The 20,849-nt window shown below is 41.7% G+C and overlaps 1 protein-coding gene across 1 annotated transcript in view; it reads left to right on the top strand.

Annotated features, from left to right (window-relative positions):
• MTMR1 (myotubularin related protein 1) overlaps positions 1-20,849 on the top strand; it is a 142,683-nt gene that overhangs the window by 94,015 nt on the left and 27,819 nt on the right. The window contains exon 10 of the mRNA XM_030208930.1: positions 19,894-20,043. Within this exon, the coding sequence (XP_030064790.1) occupies positions 19,894-20,043 (150 nt within the window). The remainder of the gene's footprint in view (positions 1-19,893; positions 20,044-20,849) is intronic.

Genomic DNA, 20,849 nt, shown 5'->3' with positions numbered 1-20,849 from the left:
CTGGTGAGCTATAGTACACGTGAGCCATACCACTTCTCTAGTGAGAGTTGCTGGTGAGCTGTAATACATATCGGGCCATACCACTTCTCTGGTGAGAGTTGCTGGTGAGCTCTGATACTTGGCATTGCCGAGTGCTTTGTGGCTGCTAGGATTCCATACGGCACGAAGGTCTGTTCTTTCTTTCTTTCCTGCTTTGTTATTCAAATACTGAGGCTAAGGTCACATGGCCAGGGCTCCTATTGGCTGTCTAGAGTCAGAGTTTTTTCTCAGTCTCCACCTGCTGTAGGCGAGCACAACCCATCAGTCCATCTGGTCCGGTCCGGAGGGACTAAAGGAAAGCAAATTAGCAGTAAGATCTAATTTCTCCTTTGGTGACTTGCCACTACTTTAGTGCTGAAAACATTTATTTACTCTCTATCTAAACAAAGGTTGCCCTTCTACAAACTCTACTATCCAGTACAGGCATCAATTCCTAACTCTAACATTGGTAGAAAACCTTGCTTGAGTGCTAATACCAAGTTAAACTTCAAATACCCCTTTCTTCATCACTGCCCCTCCTACCCATATCATCTGTGTCCCTTCCCTTCCCCTAAAGGATTGGGTTAAAAGAGGAATTGTAAGATATTAATAAACACAGAATAAAAAAAAAAAAAAAAAGCAGCAGCAAACTTGATTAGCTAGTCTCCATACACTGTACCACTTTTCCCCATAGTTTTCAATAGAAATCAAACAAAATAAAACATGGAAAAGAAAATAAGATGATACCTTTTTTTATGGACATAACTTAATACATTTCTTGATTAGCTTTCGAAGGTTGCCCTTCTTCCTCAGATCGGAAATAAGGAGATAGAGCATCTTTTAACTAGAAACTGGGGAAGGCCGACAGTCGTTCAAAAAGTGCATGGTTCGGAACAAGGTATCTTTCGAAGATAAGGTATCCCATAGCGAGGTTGCAATAGAGACTATAGTAGACCAAGTTTCTTTACGTAAAAGGCAGACAAAGATTGCAAATTAAACACTGTCAACTGCTGAGCAAGATATAATAGGAAAAACAAACACAGTTTGAAATGTGGTTTTTGCAACTACATTCAAAGCGAATTACGTATATACAGGTACTTATTTGTACCTGGGGCAGTGAAGGGTTAAGTTACTTGCCCAGAGTCACAAGGAGCTGTAGTGGGAATCGAACCCAGTTCCCCAGGATCAAGTCCGCTGCACTAACAACTAAGCTACTACTCCACTGAATGTACTATTACACTAAATGTGGTAGGAGGATAAACCAGTGGGACACTGTCATACCAGGGTACAATTTATATCATATTGATAGGGTGGATCGAATTGGTAGAGGGGTAGTATTGTATTTTAAGGAGGGACTTGAATCGAATAGATTGAAAATTCCTGCAGGGAAAACAAAACACATCTTGGAATCCCTATGGATTGAATCCCATTTGTAAAAGGGGAAAAGAATAGTGATAGGAGTGTACTACCGTTCACCTGGCCAGGATGTAGAAATGTTAGCAGAAATTAGGGAGGCGGACAACTGGGAACATAATAATAATGGGTGATTTCAGTACCCCGTATTGACTGGGTAATGTAGACATCAGAGCATTCTAGGGAGGTAAAGCTTGCCCGAATTTTTTATGGAGTAATCTGGTACAGGAGCACACACGGAGGAAAAATTCTAGACCTAGTCCTTATTGGAGTGCTTGATCTGGGTGCAGGAGTAATGGTCTGGGGCCGCTTGATAAAAGTGACCCGTAATATGATTTTGATATCGGCTTTGGAGTAAGTCACACAGGAATCCAATATGTTAGCATTTAACTTTCAAAAAGGAGACTTGAATAAAACGAGAAGAACGGTGACAAAAAAAACTTAGAGGAGCAGCTGCGAAGGGTCAAAAATTTACATCAGGCATGGATGGGCAGACTGGATTAGGCCATATGGTCTTTATCTGCCTACGTTTTTTTGTGTTTCTATGTCCGGATGAGTTCTTTCTCCATTCTGCTCAGGTAGACTATTTAAGTGGGCTTCATCAACTGCAGCTTCTGTATTCAGAGGGTAGAGTGGTTTCTCTAACCACTGCGGACTGCGTGGTTTAGGCAGTTTGAGTTCCCTGTATACTGGTTGGGATTTCCTTCTTTGGGCCAACAGGTTAGCTAGACCCAGAGGGTCCAAAGTTGGGAAAATCCTAGCCCAGAACAACTGGGTAAGGAAGCCATGGCAAAACCACCACCTGAACCTACCTAACTTGTGTTTTGATGGACATGTGAGCTGTAGGATATTGTCTCTGGTCCCATGCACTCATGACAATGTCACAGTTTGTTCTTCATTTACTTGTAGTCTGGTATCCACTCCAAACAAGGGTCCTTGCTCTGCCAGAGTCTTTCAGCACCTGTTAGAGGTTCCCATGCAATTCAGCTTGCTGCACCCAACTCTGTCTCTCAAGTGGGGAAGCTCTGCAAAACTGCGGGGCTATCATGTTCACATCCAAGGTGTTTTCTTCTGCCTCTTGGCAGTCCCGGGCCATATGACCTCTTTCTCCACACCTTAACATGTGAGAGTGAGCGGATCTTCTGACCAGGTCCGGTGGAGGGCTAGAAGACGGTTTCAGGTCCTTAGGGTTAATGGACCTGCCTTCTCTCTTCTCTTCCTAGGACTCATCTGGTTTCCTATCTTTGTAGGGAGAGGTTTGAGTTGGAGGCTGCCAAGGCCTTTTTCCAAGCCCAAGGTGCCCTCTGGCTTCAATTTAGGATGTTGCCTCACTCATTGTTTCATTTACAGAGAGAGCCCCTCAAAGAACTGTTTGAGGACAACTCTTCCTATCTCCAGCCCAGTTCTTGCTCTCCGGTAGGAGCCATCATCTTCAGGCTACTTCCTGAGCAGGTAAAAAACTCCAATGATTTTTTCAATTTTAGAGACCCCTTTCAAAATGTTGCTTGAGTTTATCCTATCCTCTCCAGAATGGCGGCCTTTACTTCTGCATAGGTGGCTGTCCCTTTGACGTCTTGAAACTTAGTCTGAATACTACTGTCACCCAGCCAGGTGAGCAGTTCTCTAAATTTAGTCAAAGTAGTCCGGGTCATCCTCCGTTACCATCTTTGTAACACCAGAACCAAAATATGTAGCCTGAGTGGACTGTAGCACTTGGGCTACTTATACCAGGAGTTTCGCTGTGCCGCCAAAGAATTTTGCAATGCCTATTGTTCCTCTGCACAATAATCTGCAGCAGCTGCTGTTGCCCCTCAACCAGGGCCTCAAGCAGTCTTTCCTTGTGTCTGTGCAACCTTAGCAAGCACAGCGCAAGAGGAACAAACCAGAAAATAAAGCCTGCCTGTCTAGCACTAACTATACCTGGTCCCTAACTTGGCAGGGCTATACCCTTTTGCCCATTTTTGTGTGGTAGTGCTACCAGGCCCAGATCCCAGAAGCTAAGGTTCCGGCTTCTAGCAGGGTAAGCTCCTATCGCACCACCAGAACCATATGTAGTAACATGAGTGATGGCGGGTCTAGAGCCTGGACAAAGCGGAGTCACACAGCAGGTTCAGGGAAACAGAACATGCCAGGTAAAAGAGCTCCTGTTAGCATCACAGGCAAGGGAGAAAATAACATAAACTAATCCTACGCTTCCTTCTAGGCCCCTTTAAACCTAGCTGTGCACTGTTTTTTACCACTTCCTGGACCATGCCCTCCTGACTCCACCCCTCCTGTGTCACTTCGCATGAGCGGGACTGAGTTTTAGGTGGTTCTGACTCTGTGAGGGTATATCCTTAAGGGCAAGTGGCTGTAACATAGACTCCCTCACAAGGGGTAATTTTTGCAATATTACTTGGTCTGCTCTTCGTTAAAGGCAGGCATCTGGCTGGCTTTGCCTTTGTTGGCAACTTGTCTGTTGGGATGTCCTAACTTCCCTTTTTTGATAGTATCTTTCACAGATATCTGACTTTGAGCCATGTGTTCCTCATTGACTGTCAGCTTAGCGCCAGCAACATGATTCCACACTGGTTAAGGTGGTGCCCATATTTTCTGAATAGACCCCCTTTCCCCTGAATATGCACAGTTCCTACAAATCTATATCCCTCTTCTCTGTGTTGTCAACTCAGCCATGCATTGAGACTCCAGTGGTCTGCCTGCTTCTTGGGTGCTGCGCTTGGAAAAGGGAACATTTCTGAGCATGCCACCGTTATCTCATTAGAATCTGTCAAGATGGGTTCTCTGGTAACAATGTACCATGTCCAAATGAATGTTGGTCTGTATTAGATTTTATTATCCTGAAGCAGATCCACCATCCTCAAAGAACATCCTCCTTTGCGAACATAAGTTCTTTATCAGTGTTGGCTATTTGCAAAGTAATGACATTGACTTCCATCCACACTTTGTGTTGTCCTCCAGAATGGCCAGACTATACTAAAGAACCTCTTTGCTTAAATGCTTATTATCGACTGCCCAGACTCTATTTCTCTGAGTTGTTCTGCAGGTATAATTGGTGTCTCGGGTAACCCTCAGCTTGGCAGTCACCTACAGTTTGGCTGCATTATTGTGACTGTGTAGAATGTGTAGTTGCCTACCTGTAAAGGGAGGAGAATCTCCATAAACAGTTGACTTAGAGGGGGACCGATGATAGTGTATGAAGTCAGGAAATATTTCACATACTCAAAAATCCAGATGTTTCTGGACTTTTAGTCTGTGCTGGAAACTGATATCACCTATACTGTGTCTTTATCACATTTCTGACCAAAGTTAATGAGGAAACTGCTTTTGAATGAGTGAGGATTCTTTTTATCTGTGGAAGTAGGAGCTCACTTAGGTATGCGAGTGGAAATGTCCAATTAATTTTGAAATGTTCTTAATAAAACCTTTTTAAAGGAACATTGCACTGCTAATACTATAACTATTGAAAACCTTGAAAAATGTGTTGATTTGACAGGATATGAGAATTTACGGCTGGCCTATAGACAGGAAGAGCAGAGCAAGCTGGAGATATTTGAAAATCTCACAAGATATGCATTCCCTCTCTCTCATGGTCTGGTAAGTAGAAATTCTTCAGATAATAGTACAGGATCTCTGGTTTTCTGGTTTTGTGGCGTTCCTTCTTGTTTTGTTTGCCTGGTATGCATTATTCCCATGTGTCTTCTAGCTTGATTTATTCAGTAACTCGCAGCACAGGGAAAGGCTTAGAGGGGATGAGCTGAAGGATATTTTATTTAGACCTCAGTGTGTGTGGAATCTTGGATGGTTGATTATAAAGTATCTGTAATGTGATCTGTGTTTGGGGTTTTAGAACCGAGTTGATTAAAATGAGTGACTTGGCTTTACAGTTTGATACCCAAGATCTGTTATAAAATATTATACATTCTCTAATACCATGCATTGGAATTATGGTTATGTGAGCTTTGATCTTGCTGTCTCATAGACTAAGCACATGGGCATAGTTGGTACATGGGTGGAGTACATCAAAATAATACCAGGTTGATAGTGGTGTTCATGGTGCAATAATGACAATTTCTTTTTACCTTCTGAGTTTGACACCATTATCTTAGCATGGTATTTGGGGCTGCAGTCCTACTGAAAATGCCATCTATTGGATAAGTTAAACTATGTTCCTATTTATTTTGTGAATTGTAAAGCTCTTATGATGCTTTTCAGAAGTAAAGAGATGAAAATTATGGCATATAGTCACAAAACCAAAACACATTGTGCAATCCAGATTGCCATTATTCCTCGAGTGAGGGAACATAAATAGATTCTGGAAGGACTCTCTCTTTCCTTATTTGTGTTTTTCTTTTAAGCGGCATTTCATGATAGATTCATGGCATCTTGGACCACACCTTCCAGAGGCTTGGGAGAAACACCACAGGAGAACTTACCCACTGCTGGATGAGACTTCCCCGGCAGCACCTGGGAACAGCACTGGTGCACACAATCCGGAGGTGAGATGGTCACTGAAGATGCCCCAGCCGACGACCCTCTCGGCCTAAGTCTTTGCAGAAGAGTGGCGTGGATGGAGGTGGTGTGATCTCTCGAGCTGCAACGAGTCTTACCAGAGTCAAACCTACAGAGGAAGGAAGGACTGGGCAGCCAACCCCAACACCACAGCTGCTGGGAGCTGATCCAGATCAACACAGACGGATTGCAAGACTGAACAGAGACAACCGGAGGTGGCAAAAATCGCTTATCATACACCGAGATTGGGTGGTGCCATCTTCATAGAGAGAGGGAAGCTACTGAGGAGCCAGTCTGACTCGCAGCAAACAGGGCTTGTCCTGACTGGCGCAAGTGGGAGGGAAACCCAGGCCAAGGAAAGGACACTGAAGAACAGGCTTGCATCCAAGCTCACTTTCCTGCTCATTCAGACACCAGGGACCAGAATGGCTTACCAGGTACTGAACTCAGGAAACACCATTGATCTTGGCGGACAGGAAGAGGATTGGGACAGCATAACAGGGTGGTCTGTGGAAGCAGGTCTGTAGAGCCAACCAGGGAACTGACAGAGGAGGGAAGAGGCTTACCTTGCCTACTCTTCCATCTCTGCTGCCTTCAAACATGCTCCCATCTCGCTTCCCTACTCATTCAGACACCAGGGACCCGAAGGGTTTACCTAAAGGAACTGTGTTCCCAAGTAAATCAAACTCAAGTCATTATAACAATCGTGGAGGCACATAATACCCTCTATCTGCCTCGCATCACTCCCTGTCCTCGGAACCGAGGCAAACCCCAGCTCCTTATCAACACCGACAGAGACAAAATGCACATCACAAGACTTCTAGTAAGCATATCTCTCCTAATGCTACTGTCCACCACAGGAACCCATACATAAGGTGACAACAACGTAATACCAATACATCGCATCTCTAGTAACACCACACTCCTTCAAAACAGATTTCACACTAGTAGATGTAAAGACCCAACCAAACAAACTGATGAAGAGACACACACCCCACAATAACCCAATCGCTACAGACAGCCAAAAAAGGGATCAACCAACCCCGAAACCCAAAAGAGCTCCAATTAATGGAAATTCTTAAAGTTATGATAATGGAAGACAATTATTTGCCAATACCAGTGGGTTACATCAACACTAGATCAATGGTAAACAAAACCGAAAGAATCGAAGAATGGATATTGGATGAAGACCTCGAATTGGTCTTCCTCAATGAAACCTGGATCCACGATAAAGAAGACCCCATAATTCTAGACCTATGCCCTCCAGATATAAAATTCTGCATTGGACCAGAAGGATGGTTCCCCTCACACAATCTCTATTCAATCAAGGCTTCAGCCCCTTCATTTACGCTGACGATGTGTCTGTCTTCATCCCTTTTAAAAAAGATACATCCAAAATTACTAACAAAATATTGGAAAACATAAATACCTTGGAATCCTGGGCATCAGCTTTCAAACTGAATAGGGAAAAAAAACACATTGCCTGATAGTCAAATCACCATATAATACCAAACTCTTTACACCTATCAATGTTATGAGAACAACTTGTCCTACAGCAGACAACCTGAAGATCTTAGGAATTACCATAGATAGCGAGTTATCCTTCAACGAACAGGTAGCAAACAGTACAAAAAAAACATGTTCCACACAATGTGGAAACTCAAAGAAATAAAAAAAAAACTATTTTCCACAGGATGTTTTTCTCACGCTCGTCCAAACCATGTTTCTCGCCCATGCAGATTACTGCAATGGAATATACGCAGGATGCAAGGAACTAACATTGAAAAAATTATAAACCGCAAATTACAGAAGCAAGACAAAAACCGATTCGCAAGACCTCTACTCCAAAACCTACATAAGTACATAATCATTGCCATACTGGGACAGGCCGAAGATCCATCAAGTCCAGCATCCTGTTTCCAACAGTGACTAATTCAGGTTGCAAGTGTTGGATTATTTGTAGTAAATAATTAGCAGATTTTAGTACACACAGCTTCAGCTTTAGAAATGTTAATTTCTTTCTTCATCTCTCTCTCATTCACCCCTGAATAATTCACTGCTGAGTCACTTTAAAGTTGAAGTAACAAAACATCTGTTTACTCACAGTTTGCAGTTAGATTATAATCAGACAGGCTTATATATACATATTACTATACATTTGTATTATCAGCTCCTTCCATGTGCTTAGATGGTAATGGATGCTCACACCACCATAGATCCTCTCAGGTTAGGAGAGATCATGAGCTCCATGTGCTGCATGTGCTGCATCTATCCCCCACAGGAAGTTGCATAGCTGTGTGACCTCTCTAAGTAATTCACATCAGAGGTCACAGAGTAATCACAGAGAAATAATAGGTGACAGGCAATGCATGTAAAATACAATTACATTCCAACAAACCCCTTCTCATGCATAACTGTCATGCAATTATTTATTCATACAAGTCCAAGCTTTATACGCAGATTCACAAAATGTTCTCTGGGTAACGGTTTGGTCATGATGTCAGCTGTCATCTCACTGGTGTGACAATAGTGTAGACTGATGACCCCTTCTTTCGCCAACTCTCGCACGTTGTGGTATTTCGTTGCGATGTGCTGGTGCGTGACTGAACCTTGTCATTCTGTGACAGTCGGATGCAGCTCTGATTATCTTCCATTATCTGGATTGGTCTCTTTTCAGCTATTCCAAAATCCAGCATAAGTTTTTCAATCCACATCAGTTCTCTGCACGCTTCCGATACGGCCACGTATTCAGCTTCTGTAGAAGACAAACTCACAATACTTTGTTTATGAGTGGCCCATGAAATTTGTACATTTCCATACATAAACACATATCCACTTGTGGATTTATAATCAGAATGATCCCCTGCCCAATCTGAATCACAGTAACATATTAGTTTTGGATTACTATTGGCTGAAATCTTTAATTTACAATCAATGGTACCCTTTAAATACCTTACCCATCCTTTTAACTGCAGTCCAATCTGATTTGGTAGGTGAGCTGACCCTTCTGCTCAAAATTCCTACTGCATTTGCTATATCAGCCCTGTATGTGGTAGCTAGATATAAAAGCTTACCTATGGCTGATCTATATTGGATGTTATCTGGTAAAGGTTCTCTTACTGTTTCATCCTTCAGAAAATCAGTGATCATGGGAGTGCTTACAACTGGGCATCTTGCATACCTAAACTTTCAATAAGCTCATTTATCTTCTGCTTCTGGCTTAGAAGATAAGAACCATCATTTTGTTTCTCAATTTCTATCCCAAGATAGTATGACACATTACCAAGTTCTTTTATTTCAACATTGAGGTTTAAACACTTTACAATGTCCTTGTACTCTTGCTCACTTTCGCTTGCAATGAGCAGATCATCAACAAAAGCTAAAATGTATGCATATTGTCCATTTGTGCACCTAGTGTACAAGCATTTATCTGCTTCACCTTGCTTAAATCCTAAATTTGTCAATATTTCATGCAATTTTTCATTCCAACATTTTGCACTTTGCTTTAATCCATAAAGACCTTTGTTTAATTTACACACTAGCTGTCTTTGTTTTGTATTTATGAAACCTGTTGGTTGTTCCATGTACAAGTCCTCAGTTATATCTCCGTGAAGAAATGCTGTTTTCACATCAATGTGGTTTACTTGCATGCCTTTTGAGACTGCAATGCTCAGAAGTGTTCTGATTGTCGTGTGTTTCACTACAGGTGCAAACACTTCATCAAAATCTTCTCCATATTTTTGAAGATATCCCTTTGCCACTAATCTGGCTTTATACCTTTCCACTTTTCCTTGTGCATTCCTTTTTAACTTGAATACCCATTTGCATCCTATAGCTTTCTTGCCAGGAGGTAATTTTGTAAGAATCCAAGTATTATTTTTATCCAATGCATCAATTTCTTCTTGTGCAGCTTTATGCCATTCAGCAGCTTCTTCTGCTGGCATTTTTCTCAATCTCATCCCATGTTAAGGGCTCTTGAGCTTCTGCTGACTTTGTTAGGTAAGACAGTCTTGGGGGTGGAACACCTTTGTTTTCCCTGGATGAGCGTCTGACAACAGGTTGGTCTGACCTTTCCGCATCCTCTAAATCTGAGAGTCCTTCTCCAATTGATTCCCCTTCTCCAACTGTACTGTCTTCTTCAATGATCCTTTCTGTGTCTGCTTCCTCTGCCTGTTCCTCGTTAGATACAGGTGAGTTGCTTTCAGACATCTGCCTTGGTATGGCATTTATATACACTGGCATGTCTATTATGGTTCTAGTTTCATATTCTGGATGATAAGGCTCATCTGGGATAATCCAGCCTTTATCAACCCTTTTGTTTTCATCAAAATATGTAACATGTCTTATGCCAACAATGCCAGTTTTCAGATTCAAAATTCTATATCCTTTGTGTCCTGGAGCATAGCCAACTAAAATGCCCCTTTCTGTTGTGGAATCCAGCTTATGCCTTCTTTGCTTTGGTATATGAGCATATGCTGTACTTCCAAATGTTCTTATGTGTGACAGGTTTGGCTTCCTACCATGCCATGTCTCATGTGGTGTGCGCTCAGCGCCTTTAGTTGGCATTCTGTTTTGTAGGTACACTGCTGTGAGAATGGCTTCCCCCCATAGTCTTTTAGGGAGATTGCTATCTGACAGCATACATCTGGTCATTTCCACAATTGACCTAAATTTTCTCTCTGCAACAGGATTTTGCTCTGGTGTATAAGCTACTGTTGTGATATGTTGAATGCCTTCTTGTTCTAGAAATGTGCGCATGCTTTGTGAAGTGAACTCACCACCATTGTCGGTCTGAAGAACCTTTGGTTTTCTTTCAAATTTGTTGCTCACCATGGCTACGTATTTCTTCAGCATGTCTGTGACTTGACTTTTTTCTTTCAGCAAATAGGCCACACAATATCTAGAGAAATCATCCAAGAATATTAGCACAAATCTGTTATTTCCCAATGATGGGATATTAAACGGTCCACATATGTCACTGTGTATTAAGTCCAGCACTTTATTACTCCTATTTCCTGTGTATGCAGGAAATGAGGGTCTCACACCTTTTTGAGTAACACAGTCTATGCATTTCTCCATTTTACCAGCATCTGCACTTATCTGAATGCCGGTGGCCAGTTGCTTACTGTAAAGATCCTGGATCACCTTAGAATCACGATGTCCCAGGCGGCGGTGCCAGATTTCCAGACTACATTTACCATCATTCTTCCTTACTTGCGCCATATGTGAGGCTTCACCTGAAATGCTCAGTTTATAAACATCATTATGCATAAAAGCTTCAGCATACACTTCATCATTTTTAGAGATTGTGCACTTACTGTTTTCAAAATGAATCACAAATCCCTTCTTATCTAATGTAGATACACTAAGCATATTGCAAACTGCTTGGGGAATATACAAGACATCACTTACAGGAATTTCTTTAACTTCATTAGACACTTTGCATTTTAAGAATCCAATTCCTTTTGCTTGGATCTTAGCAGTCCCTGCGTTTGCAGTTTTAAGAATACCTTCCTCTGGACACATTTCCTGAAAGAAATTCTTACAATTGGTTAAATGGCATGTGCTCCCTGAATCCAAAATCCAAGTACTTTCATTTGAATTATTATTTACCATAGTCAAAGATTTTTCTGCCATTAGAAAGCCCTTGTGTTTATCTTTGTCCTTCATACATTTCCTGGTTTGAAAATTCTTTAGTTCCATTGGCTTAGGTGAGCTAGAGGGAGTGTTTTGTGTTTCCTTACACCATTTAGATACATGTCCCTCCTTTCCACATGAGTAGCAAATCAGCTTGCCCTTGGGTGGAGTTTTCCCATAGCTCCGCCTTCCTCTGTTCTTTGCCAAGAAATTTGTTTCATTTCTCTCTGACTGACTTTGAGAACACATCTCCTCAGAATCATTTATTATGCATTCCTGCCTTAGTTTTGATGTTGTCTGTTCAAAAGATTGCCCTTCAATGGCCTCATTTACAGACCTAAAAACATCAAACTTCTTTGATAGTGAGGTAAAAAGAAATGCTCTTTTCAATGCATCACACATGGGAATTCCAGAAAGTTCTAGCTTTTGAAATGAAGACATAAGATGCATAATGTGATCATTACATTTACTTTTATCCCTTAATTTGGTTTCATTCAACTCTGCCAGCCAAATTGGTTGCTGCTTTGCATATGTAGTTGCATACATAGTTCTCAGTTTATATAAAATGTCCTTTGGTGTATCTTTTCCCTCCACTAATATGGCTTGTTTCTCTGAGAGAGCTTCCAAAAGCATGCACTTCACATAATAGTTTGCATTGTCCCATTCAGCCATATTTTCAGCTGTTCTGTCTTGGTCTAAGCATATATGTAATCCTTTTGCTCGAAGGAGACATATGAATCTTAGTTCCCACTGCTGATAATTAAACTCAGTTAATTTAGGCACCTTGAGAGAATAGAAAAATGGTGAATTTCCTCCCTCAGCCATTTTCTTAGCCTTCTGTCTGCTGTGTGGGGGAGAGAGAGACAGACTGAATCTTTCCTTTAAAACTTAAGAGAAAAATGTGGCCTTTTTTTCTGCCTGGTAATATTTCTCTTCTTTTTCAATTCCTGAGCCCTGGGCCCATAACCCTTTTGTTGGATTATTTGTAGTAAATAATTAGCAGATTTTAGTACACACAGCTTCAGCTTTAGAAATGTTAATTTCTTTCTTCATCTCTCTCTCATTCACCCCTGAATAATTCACTGCTGAGTCACTTTAAAGTTGAAGTAACAAAACATCTGTTTACTCACAGTTGCAGTTAGATTATAATCAGACAGGCTTATATATACATATTACTATACATTTGTATTATCAGCTCCTTCCATGTGCTTAGATGGTAATGGATGCTCACACCACCATAGATCCTCTCAGGTTAGGAGAGATCATGAGCTCCATGTGCTGCATGTGCTGCATCTATCCCCCACAGGAAGTTGCATAGCTGTGTGACCTCTCTAAGTAATTCACATCAGAGGTCACAGAGTAATCACAGAGAAATAATAGGTGACAGGCAATGCATGTAAAATACAATTACATTCCAACAGCAAGTACCTGGCAAGATCCCAAAAAAATACAATGCATTTTATGCTGTTTATCCTAGAGATAAGCAGTGGATTTTCCCCAAGTCCATTTTAATAATGGCTTATGGACTTTTCTTTCAGGAAGCTATCCAAACCTTTTTTAAATCCCGCTAAGTTAACTGCTTTTACTACATTCTCTGGCAATGAATTCCAGAGTTTAATTACACATTGAGTGAAGAAATATTTTCTCGATTCATTTTAAATTTACTACTTCATAGTTGCATTGCGTGCCCCCTAGTCCTAGCATTCTCTGAGGACAAGCAGGCTGCTTGTTCTCACATGTGGGTCGACGTCCGCAGCGGCCCAGGAATCAGCAAAAAATTTTGCAAGCAAAATAAAAATCTAAGTCTTTCGGGAAAGTTCCGTTGTGTGGGCAGTGCAAATGACTTCCCGCCCGCCACGCGAGCATGCCTCTTTAGTTAAATCAAAAAGCATATAAACAAGAAACAACAATTACAACTCCAAGGTTTGTGAGAGCAATCAGCCTGCTGTCCTCGGAGAATACCTGATACAGGTAAGTATCTTCGCTTTCTCTGAGGACAAGCAGGCTGCTTGTTCTCACATGTGGGGTATCCCTAGCAGCCAGGCTCACTCAAAACAGTGAACATTGGTCAATTGGGCCCCGCAACGGCGAGGACATAAAGATTGACCTGAAACCAAAATCAAGTAACTGAGAGTGCAGACTGGAACAGAACAAAATCCTGGGGAACTGGGTTTGATTCCCACTGCAGCTCCTTGTGACTCTGGGCAAGTCACTTAATCCTCCTTTGCCCCAGGTACAAATAAGTACATGTATATACTATGTGAACCGCTTTGAATGTAGTTGCAAAAACACAGAAAGGTGGTATATTAGGTCCCCTTTCCCTTTACCTTTCCCTAATGTGGAACCTTGCATTATATAGCACAAAACACAGCAGCCAGGCTTATATTTGGAAAAACGCGTTTTGAAAGCGCCAAACCCCTCCGACAAAAACTGCACTGGCTTCCAATCAAAGAACGTATTGCTTTCAAAATCTGCACAATAGTTCGCAAAATTATTTACAGCGAAGCCCCGGGATATATGACAGACCTCATTGACCTGCCAACTAGAAACACTACAAGATCATCACGCTCATACCTAAATCTCCACTACCCAAGCAGCAAAGGACTCCAATACAAATCAACTTACGCATCCAGCTTTTCCTATTTAAGCGCACAATTATGGAATGCACTGCCAAAAGTAGTAAAAACTACGCTCAACCACTTAAATTTCCAAAAGGCCCTAAAAACAAACCTGTTCAGAAAGGCATACCCCACCAAACCAACACAAAAAACCCGGATATCTGCGACACAACGAAACCAAAGACCGTAATGGACATATCCAAACTCTTCCTCTTCCCCCCCTAAACTCCCCCAAAGTATTCATCATACCTGAACCTTATTCTACCATAATTTCACCTTGTATTTGTTCATACCGGAACTGGCAAACGCCGTTACGGTACTATGTAAGCCACATTGAGCCTGCAAATAAGTGGGAAAATGTGGGATACAAATGTAACAAATGTAATGGTTCAGGTTCCTCTTTCCCACATGTATCACTTTGCTCTACACTGGCTACTTATCAAAACTCGAATATCCTTAAAGATCTGTACACTGGCCTACAGAATAATTTTTGGCCTCTCCCCGGCTTACATGACTGATCTCATAATCATACCACTACACAATGTAACCAAGAGCACGAAATCCTACCTTTCCCTCCATTTCCCTAGATGCCAAGGCCTGAAATGCAAAACCACTTACATAACAAGCTTTTTCTACATTTGCACCAAAATCTGGAACAACCTACCAAAAGACTTAAAATACACGAACAACTACCTACAATTCAGAAACACCTGAAAGCCCACTTCTTAAAAAAAAAAAAAAAATCCTCCCCAACGACATCACCTGTCAACAGAGATTAGGGCACACTCCATCATGAACTAGAATCTGATCTGAAGTTGGACTGACCTGAACCTGGCGTAATCACCACATGGCTTCTTAACATGTAACCAATTTTCACTTAGTTAATTGTAAGCCACATTGAACCTACCACTAGGTTGGAAAATGTGGGGTGCAAATGCAGTAAATTAAAATAAATAAAAGTCAGCCCTGATAACAGTTCTATTACAGGTTATATGTCATTACAGTATTATAAGTCTTTAATAGATCTGTACAGTCTCAAAGCGATAACTTTTAGCAAAGAAAATGAAAGCTGCTGTAATTTCAAGATGATAATGTAAAGAACGCCTGGGCTCAATCAGTTTACTACCCAGGAGAAGCTAGCATCTGATACCTCCTAGACTGCAGAGACCAGACCTGCACTAAGAAACCAAAAGCTACCATACCCTTTACCAAACTACCTTTACCCATAAATGTTCTGATAATGTTATTCTTTTCCTTTGCTTCCTTATGTTGCATTAGCACCTTTAAACTCCACTTGAAAAGACTGCTTCTTATGACATCTGGAATTTATTAAAGGAATGATACATGTTTTCTGGTTTCACATATTGACTTTTGCCTTTCTGGCTCTTTATTAAGAGCTATTCCCATAGTAGTCTGCTTGCACAGGTGACCTGTTTACAAAAAAAAAAAAAAAAAATCTTATGTTCCAATGTTGTACCTTTATTTTTTTATATTGTAGTGGAATAGTATATTAAGATAAAATGAAAATTAATATATTTTGTAATCTATGTCTTTAAAGCCATTGTTTGCCTTCAGTTATAAAGAAAAATTTCCTGTTAATGGATGGAAAGTATATGATCCAGTAGCAGAATATAAAAGGCAGGTAAGTTACAATATATATATATTCAGATTTTTACATAAGCTAGATTCATTTCATTTTTCTCTTGCTAGCAGAGACTGTACCATCCAAAATTTTGACATAACTTAAATGAGCTTCAAGCAGATGGAGCATGGGGCACAACAGGTAGGAAAAAATGGAGGGGGCTTAAATGTTCAGCCCTTTAAAATTTCATATTATTGAGCAAAGAAAGAAAAATATGGCCTAGTGCTAGGAAAATGGCTGTATATCGCTATCAAGCTTCTATGAACTCTAAGGCTAACATTTATGAAGCAAAAAGGCAGGTTTGGTTTTCTCTCCTTCAGGGAGATTGTGGTAATCTGCACAAAATGACCATGTTTGCACCTTAACATCAACAAACATAATATGACAACTTTTACTACTCTTGCCAGCTGTCTCCGTTATTGCAAAGCCTGTTGATAAGACCTAGGTGTTGAATTAAGTATGGGATTTGTAAGAGCCAGAGGTTAACAAAGTAGTGCTGGGAGGTGGGGCTGTAATGGAATTTAGACCTGCTGGAGACAGATACAGAGGGCAGTGATACAAACAGGATTGAGAGGAAGACAAGACGGGAAGTGAGCTGGTATTTGAAGTACAGGAATTCATATCCTCATCTGCTGAACATAGTACAGAAAGAAGATAACTTGGCAGACTGGGTCGTTCAGACCTTTTCTGATATCATCTACTATGTTGCTATCTCTTGTTTTTGTTTTGCAATCCTTTGGATATGAATTTTTGGTCAGGCTAAATGATAGCATTTAGCAACTAACCCTGTACTACTTGGGAGACCAAAAGTCCAGTGCACTGACCCGACTCCTGCACCTGGTTCTAGTGGGGCTGGAGTTGTTATTCTATTGGTATTCACAGCTCCTGAGAGAGTGAGTGAATTGCCATCACACCACAGGAGGAAGATCTACTGTCTATCTCAATACACTTGCCTGGAGGAAAGTTCATACCTCCCAGCAGGAAGAGGGGAGAGTGAATGGAAATAAGACTAGCAGGATAAACCACTAGGTAATCTACATAAGCAGAGAGAGAGATTCTCCTAGAACAAGCAGGATACTATATTTTCACATATGGGGTGACATATCCAGTGAAGCTCAGCACAGGAAACTTCCCAGCTCCTTTTCTAGAAGCTTTTAGTAGCCTTACCGCACACATGTGCACACCTTCCCACTCGCCACCATTGCTGCGCATTAACAGACAATCTTGTTTCTTTCGCAGAGCTTTTTGTTTCCTTTGACCTTAATAGGCTGGGGTCAGCCTTCAGCAAACATGCTCTGTCCAATTAGTTAGCAGACTGCATATCTTTTATTTATGCCCAGACTTTGCTCAGTCTAGAGGGTATTGTCATGGCTCATAATGACAGAGCCATGGCTGCATCGGTAATTTGCAGAGCTGCTACATGGGTATTAGTCCACACATTCACATCTCATTACTGTCTAGAACAAGATTCCCAACGTGATAGTCATTGGGTTTAGAATCCACCTCCACCCCTCCACCCTCCTAGATCCATAACTTTTCTCTTCTAGGCTGTTTAAAAAAAAAACAACTTACAAAATAAATCATAATAATAATGGTTATAGGCCTTAGTTTGTTGCAGGCCTTGTTTTTGCATTTCCTCTTGCTAACAAAGCAAATAGAATGTTAGGTATTATTAGGAAAGGAATGGAAAACAAAAATGAGGACGTTATAATGCCTTTGTATTGCTCCATGGTGCGACTGCACCTTGAATATTGTGTTCAGTTCTGGTCGCCGCATCTCAAAAAAGATATAGTGGAATTAGAAAAGGTGCAAAGAAGGGCGACGAAAATGATAAAGGGGATGGGACGCCTTCCCTATGAGGAAAGGCTAAAGCGGCTAGGGCTCTTCAGCTTGGAGAAAAGGCGGCTGAGGGGAGATATGATAGAGGTCTATAAAATAATGAGTGGAGTTGAACGGGTAGATGTGAAGCGTCTGTTCACGCTTTCCAGAAATACTAAGACTAGGGGGCATGCGATGAAGCTACAATGTAGTAAATTTAAAACGCATCTGAGAGAATGTTTCTTCACTCAACGTGTAATTAAACTCTGGAATTCATTGCCAGAGAATGTGGTAAAGGCGGTTAACTTAGCGGAGTTTAAAAAAGGTTTGGACGGCTTCCTAAAGGAAAAGTCCATAGACCGTTATTAAATGGACTTGGGGAAAATCCACTATTTCTGGGATAAGCAGTATAAAATGTTTTGTACATTTTTGGGATCTTGCCGGGTATTTGTGACCTGGATTGGCCACTGTTGGAGACAGGATGCTGGGCTCGATGGACCTTTGGTCTTTCCCAGTATGGCAGTACTTATGTACTTATGTCAGGCATAATGTTGAGCACTATGTGCTGCAAAAGGAGATTTGTGTTTGGAAGACATGTTTTTGAGGGTCATTGGGTGTGGTCACCACAAAGGTGGGACACAGGGGCCTGAGAAGGCAAGGAAGACAGGTGCAGCTACTGTGGCATCCCCTGCTAGCCCATAGTCCAGCAAAAGAGTATCAGAGCCACCCAGGCATGAAGTAAAGAAACTGGATAGTTGGGGAGGGGGGAGGACTGACTTAAAAAAAAGGTAAATAGTAATAAGTATCATTTTATTCATGGCCTCATAAATAGTAAATTTTAATCCATGTAGATTTCTTTTTCATTTATTTAAGGAACTGTGCAAAATCTTGCTGCATAAAAAAATGTTCTGAACCTAGGTCACATTTAGGGGCATAATCTAACGTCGCCGGCAAAATAGGTCGCGGGCGAACTATTTTGGCGGCAGCGCTACAGCTGGCCTTAACCGTATTATCGAAAAAGATGGCCGGCCATCTTTTTTTTTTTTTTCGATAATACAGTGTAGCCCGGCCAAATGCCAGAGTTCGCCGAGTTTGAGGTGGCCGGTTTGTGTTTTTTAGCGATAATGGAAAAAAATGCTGGCGATCTCAAACCCGGTGACATCCAATGCATTTGGTCGGGGGAGGAGCCAGCATTTGTAGTGCACTGGTCCCCCTGACATGCCAGGACACCAACCGGGCACCCTAGGGGGCACTTCTAAAAATTGTAAAAAAAATATAAATAGCTCCTAGGTGCTTAGCTCCCTTACCTTGGGTGCTGAGCCCCCCCAAATCCCCCCCAAACCCACTCCCCACAACTCTACACCAATACCATAGTCCTTATGGGTGAATGGGGGCACCTACAGTGGGTGCAGTGGGTTTTGGGGGGGGTGGGTTTGGAGGGCTCAACACTTAGCACCACAAGTGTAACAGGTGGGGGGGAGGGGGGGATGGACCTGGGTCTGCCTGCCTGAAGTGCACTGCACCCATTAAAAACTGCTCCAGGGACTTGCATACTGCTGTCAGGGAGCTGGGTATGACATTTGAGGCTGGCATACAGGCTGGCAAAAAAGTTTTGTTTGTTTTTTTTTAGTGTGGGAGGGGGGTTGGTGACCACTGGGGGAGTATGGGGAGGTCATCCCCCATTCCCTCCAGTGGTCATCTGGTCAATTGGGGCACCTTTTTGAGGCTTGGTCGTGAAAATTAAAGGACCAAGTAAACCTGGCGAAATACTGATTAACGCCGCTTTTTTTTTTCCATTATCCGCGAAAGCCGGTCATCTGGTAGCCACGCCCATGTCCCGCCTTCGCTACGCCGCCGACACGCCCCCTTTAACTTTTGCTGGCGCGGCGACGGGAAAGCAGCGATGATGTCAAAAAGCAGCTTTTGATTATACCGATTTCGCCACTTTTCCGAGATCGCCAGCCATCTCCCGATTTATGTCAGAAGACCGCCAGCGATCACTTTCAAAAATAAGCCTGATTATCTATATGTAAATGTGGGGTATAAATGAACCATAAATAATAAATAAATAATATCCATATTTATATTTTAATGTTAGTCAACATGAGAATTCGCCAAAGATGTGCAGAGAACTTCGAGACAAAATCATACTTGATTATCTTTGTCAATAATTTACTGTTAATAGCACAGATTTGTCATTTGTGTGATTTTTAACCTATTTATTTTTTCTAACTTTAGGGTCTTCCCAATGAGAGCTGGAAAATAACTAAAATCAATAGCACCTATGAGCTTTGTGATACATATCCTGCTATATTTGTTATACCAACCAGTGTAAAAGATGATGATCTTTCAAAAGTTGCTGCATTTAGAGCAAAAGGAAGAATTCCAGTAAGTAACGGCCTTGCCTCCAAACCTGAAAATGCTTGTGTGCATTTTTAGTTGAATCTATTGGATAAAATATTGTAAGGAATTCTGCTGAAAGTTGTCCAAGCAAATCTAACTTCTCCCAGTTTCTCTTCTCTTCTTTGATAATGCTGCACACAGTGGAAGTGAGCTTCCAAGGGCTGAAGCCCTCTCCCCCCCCCCCCCCCACCCCACAGCATTTTTTGGGGCAGCCGGCAAGTATACTTTATTCAAAAGAATTCTCAAATTTTCCATAAGAAACGTTTTACACATATCCACTAGGGTCATGCCCAAGACTTTGGGAAAATTTAATATTCTCAAGTTCAGTCTCCTACTAACATTTTGTAACTGCTCTATTTTCCTATGAGCGCTCTTTTGATCTTTGATCAGTGTAGAAACAACACCTTTTAAGATTATTATCTTCCAACATAATATGTGAGATTTGCTCGGAGGTTTCTTGTCGAACTTTCTCGAAAGATTGTGATAAAATGTTCACCTTATGAGAACTGTGGTATTCAATGCTGTCTTTCCACATTCACTTCTAGTTTCTTAATGGTCACCCAAATTATCTCCAGTGTTAACCACCTCTGGGATTGCCACATTTTTGGCCATCCCAACATTTCCCAGTGCAACCAGTTCTTCTGGGAAACGAGCTCCATCGCTACTACCCAGCTGGCCAGCAACTTCCGCTAATGCAGCCGTCGCGCACTCGGTCCTAACTGCAACTGGGCAAGGTGGAATCTTAGTTACCGGGGGGGGGGGGGGGGATAACAAGATGGGGGGGGGGGGGA

This window comes from Microcaecilia unicolor, chromosome 7, assembly GCF_901765095.1.
Source record: "Microcaecilia unicolor chromosome 7, aMicUni1.1, whole genome shotgun sequence".
In the NCBI taxonomy this organism is placed as follows: Eukaryota; Metazoa; Chordata; class Amphibia; order Gymnophiona; family Siphonopidae; genus Microcaecilia; species Microcaecilia unicolor.
This window is presented reverse-complemented; position numbering and strand designations above follow the sequence as displayed.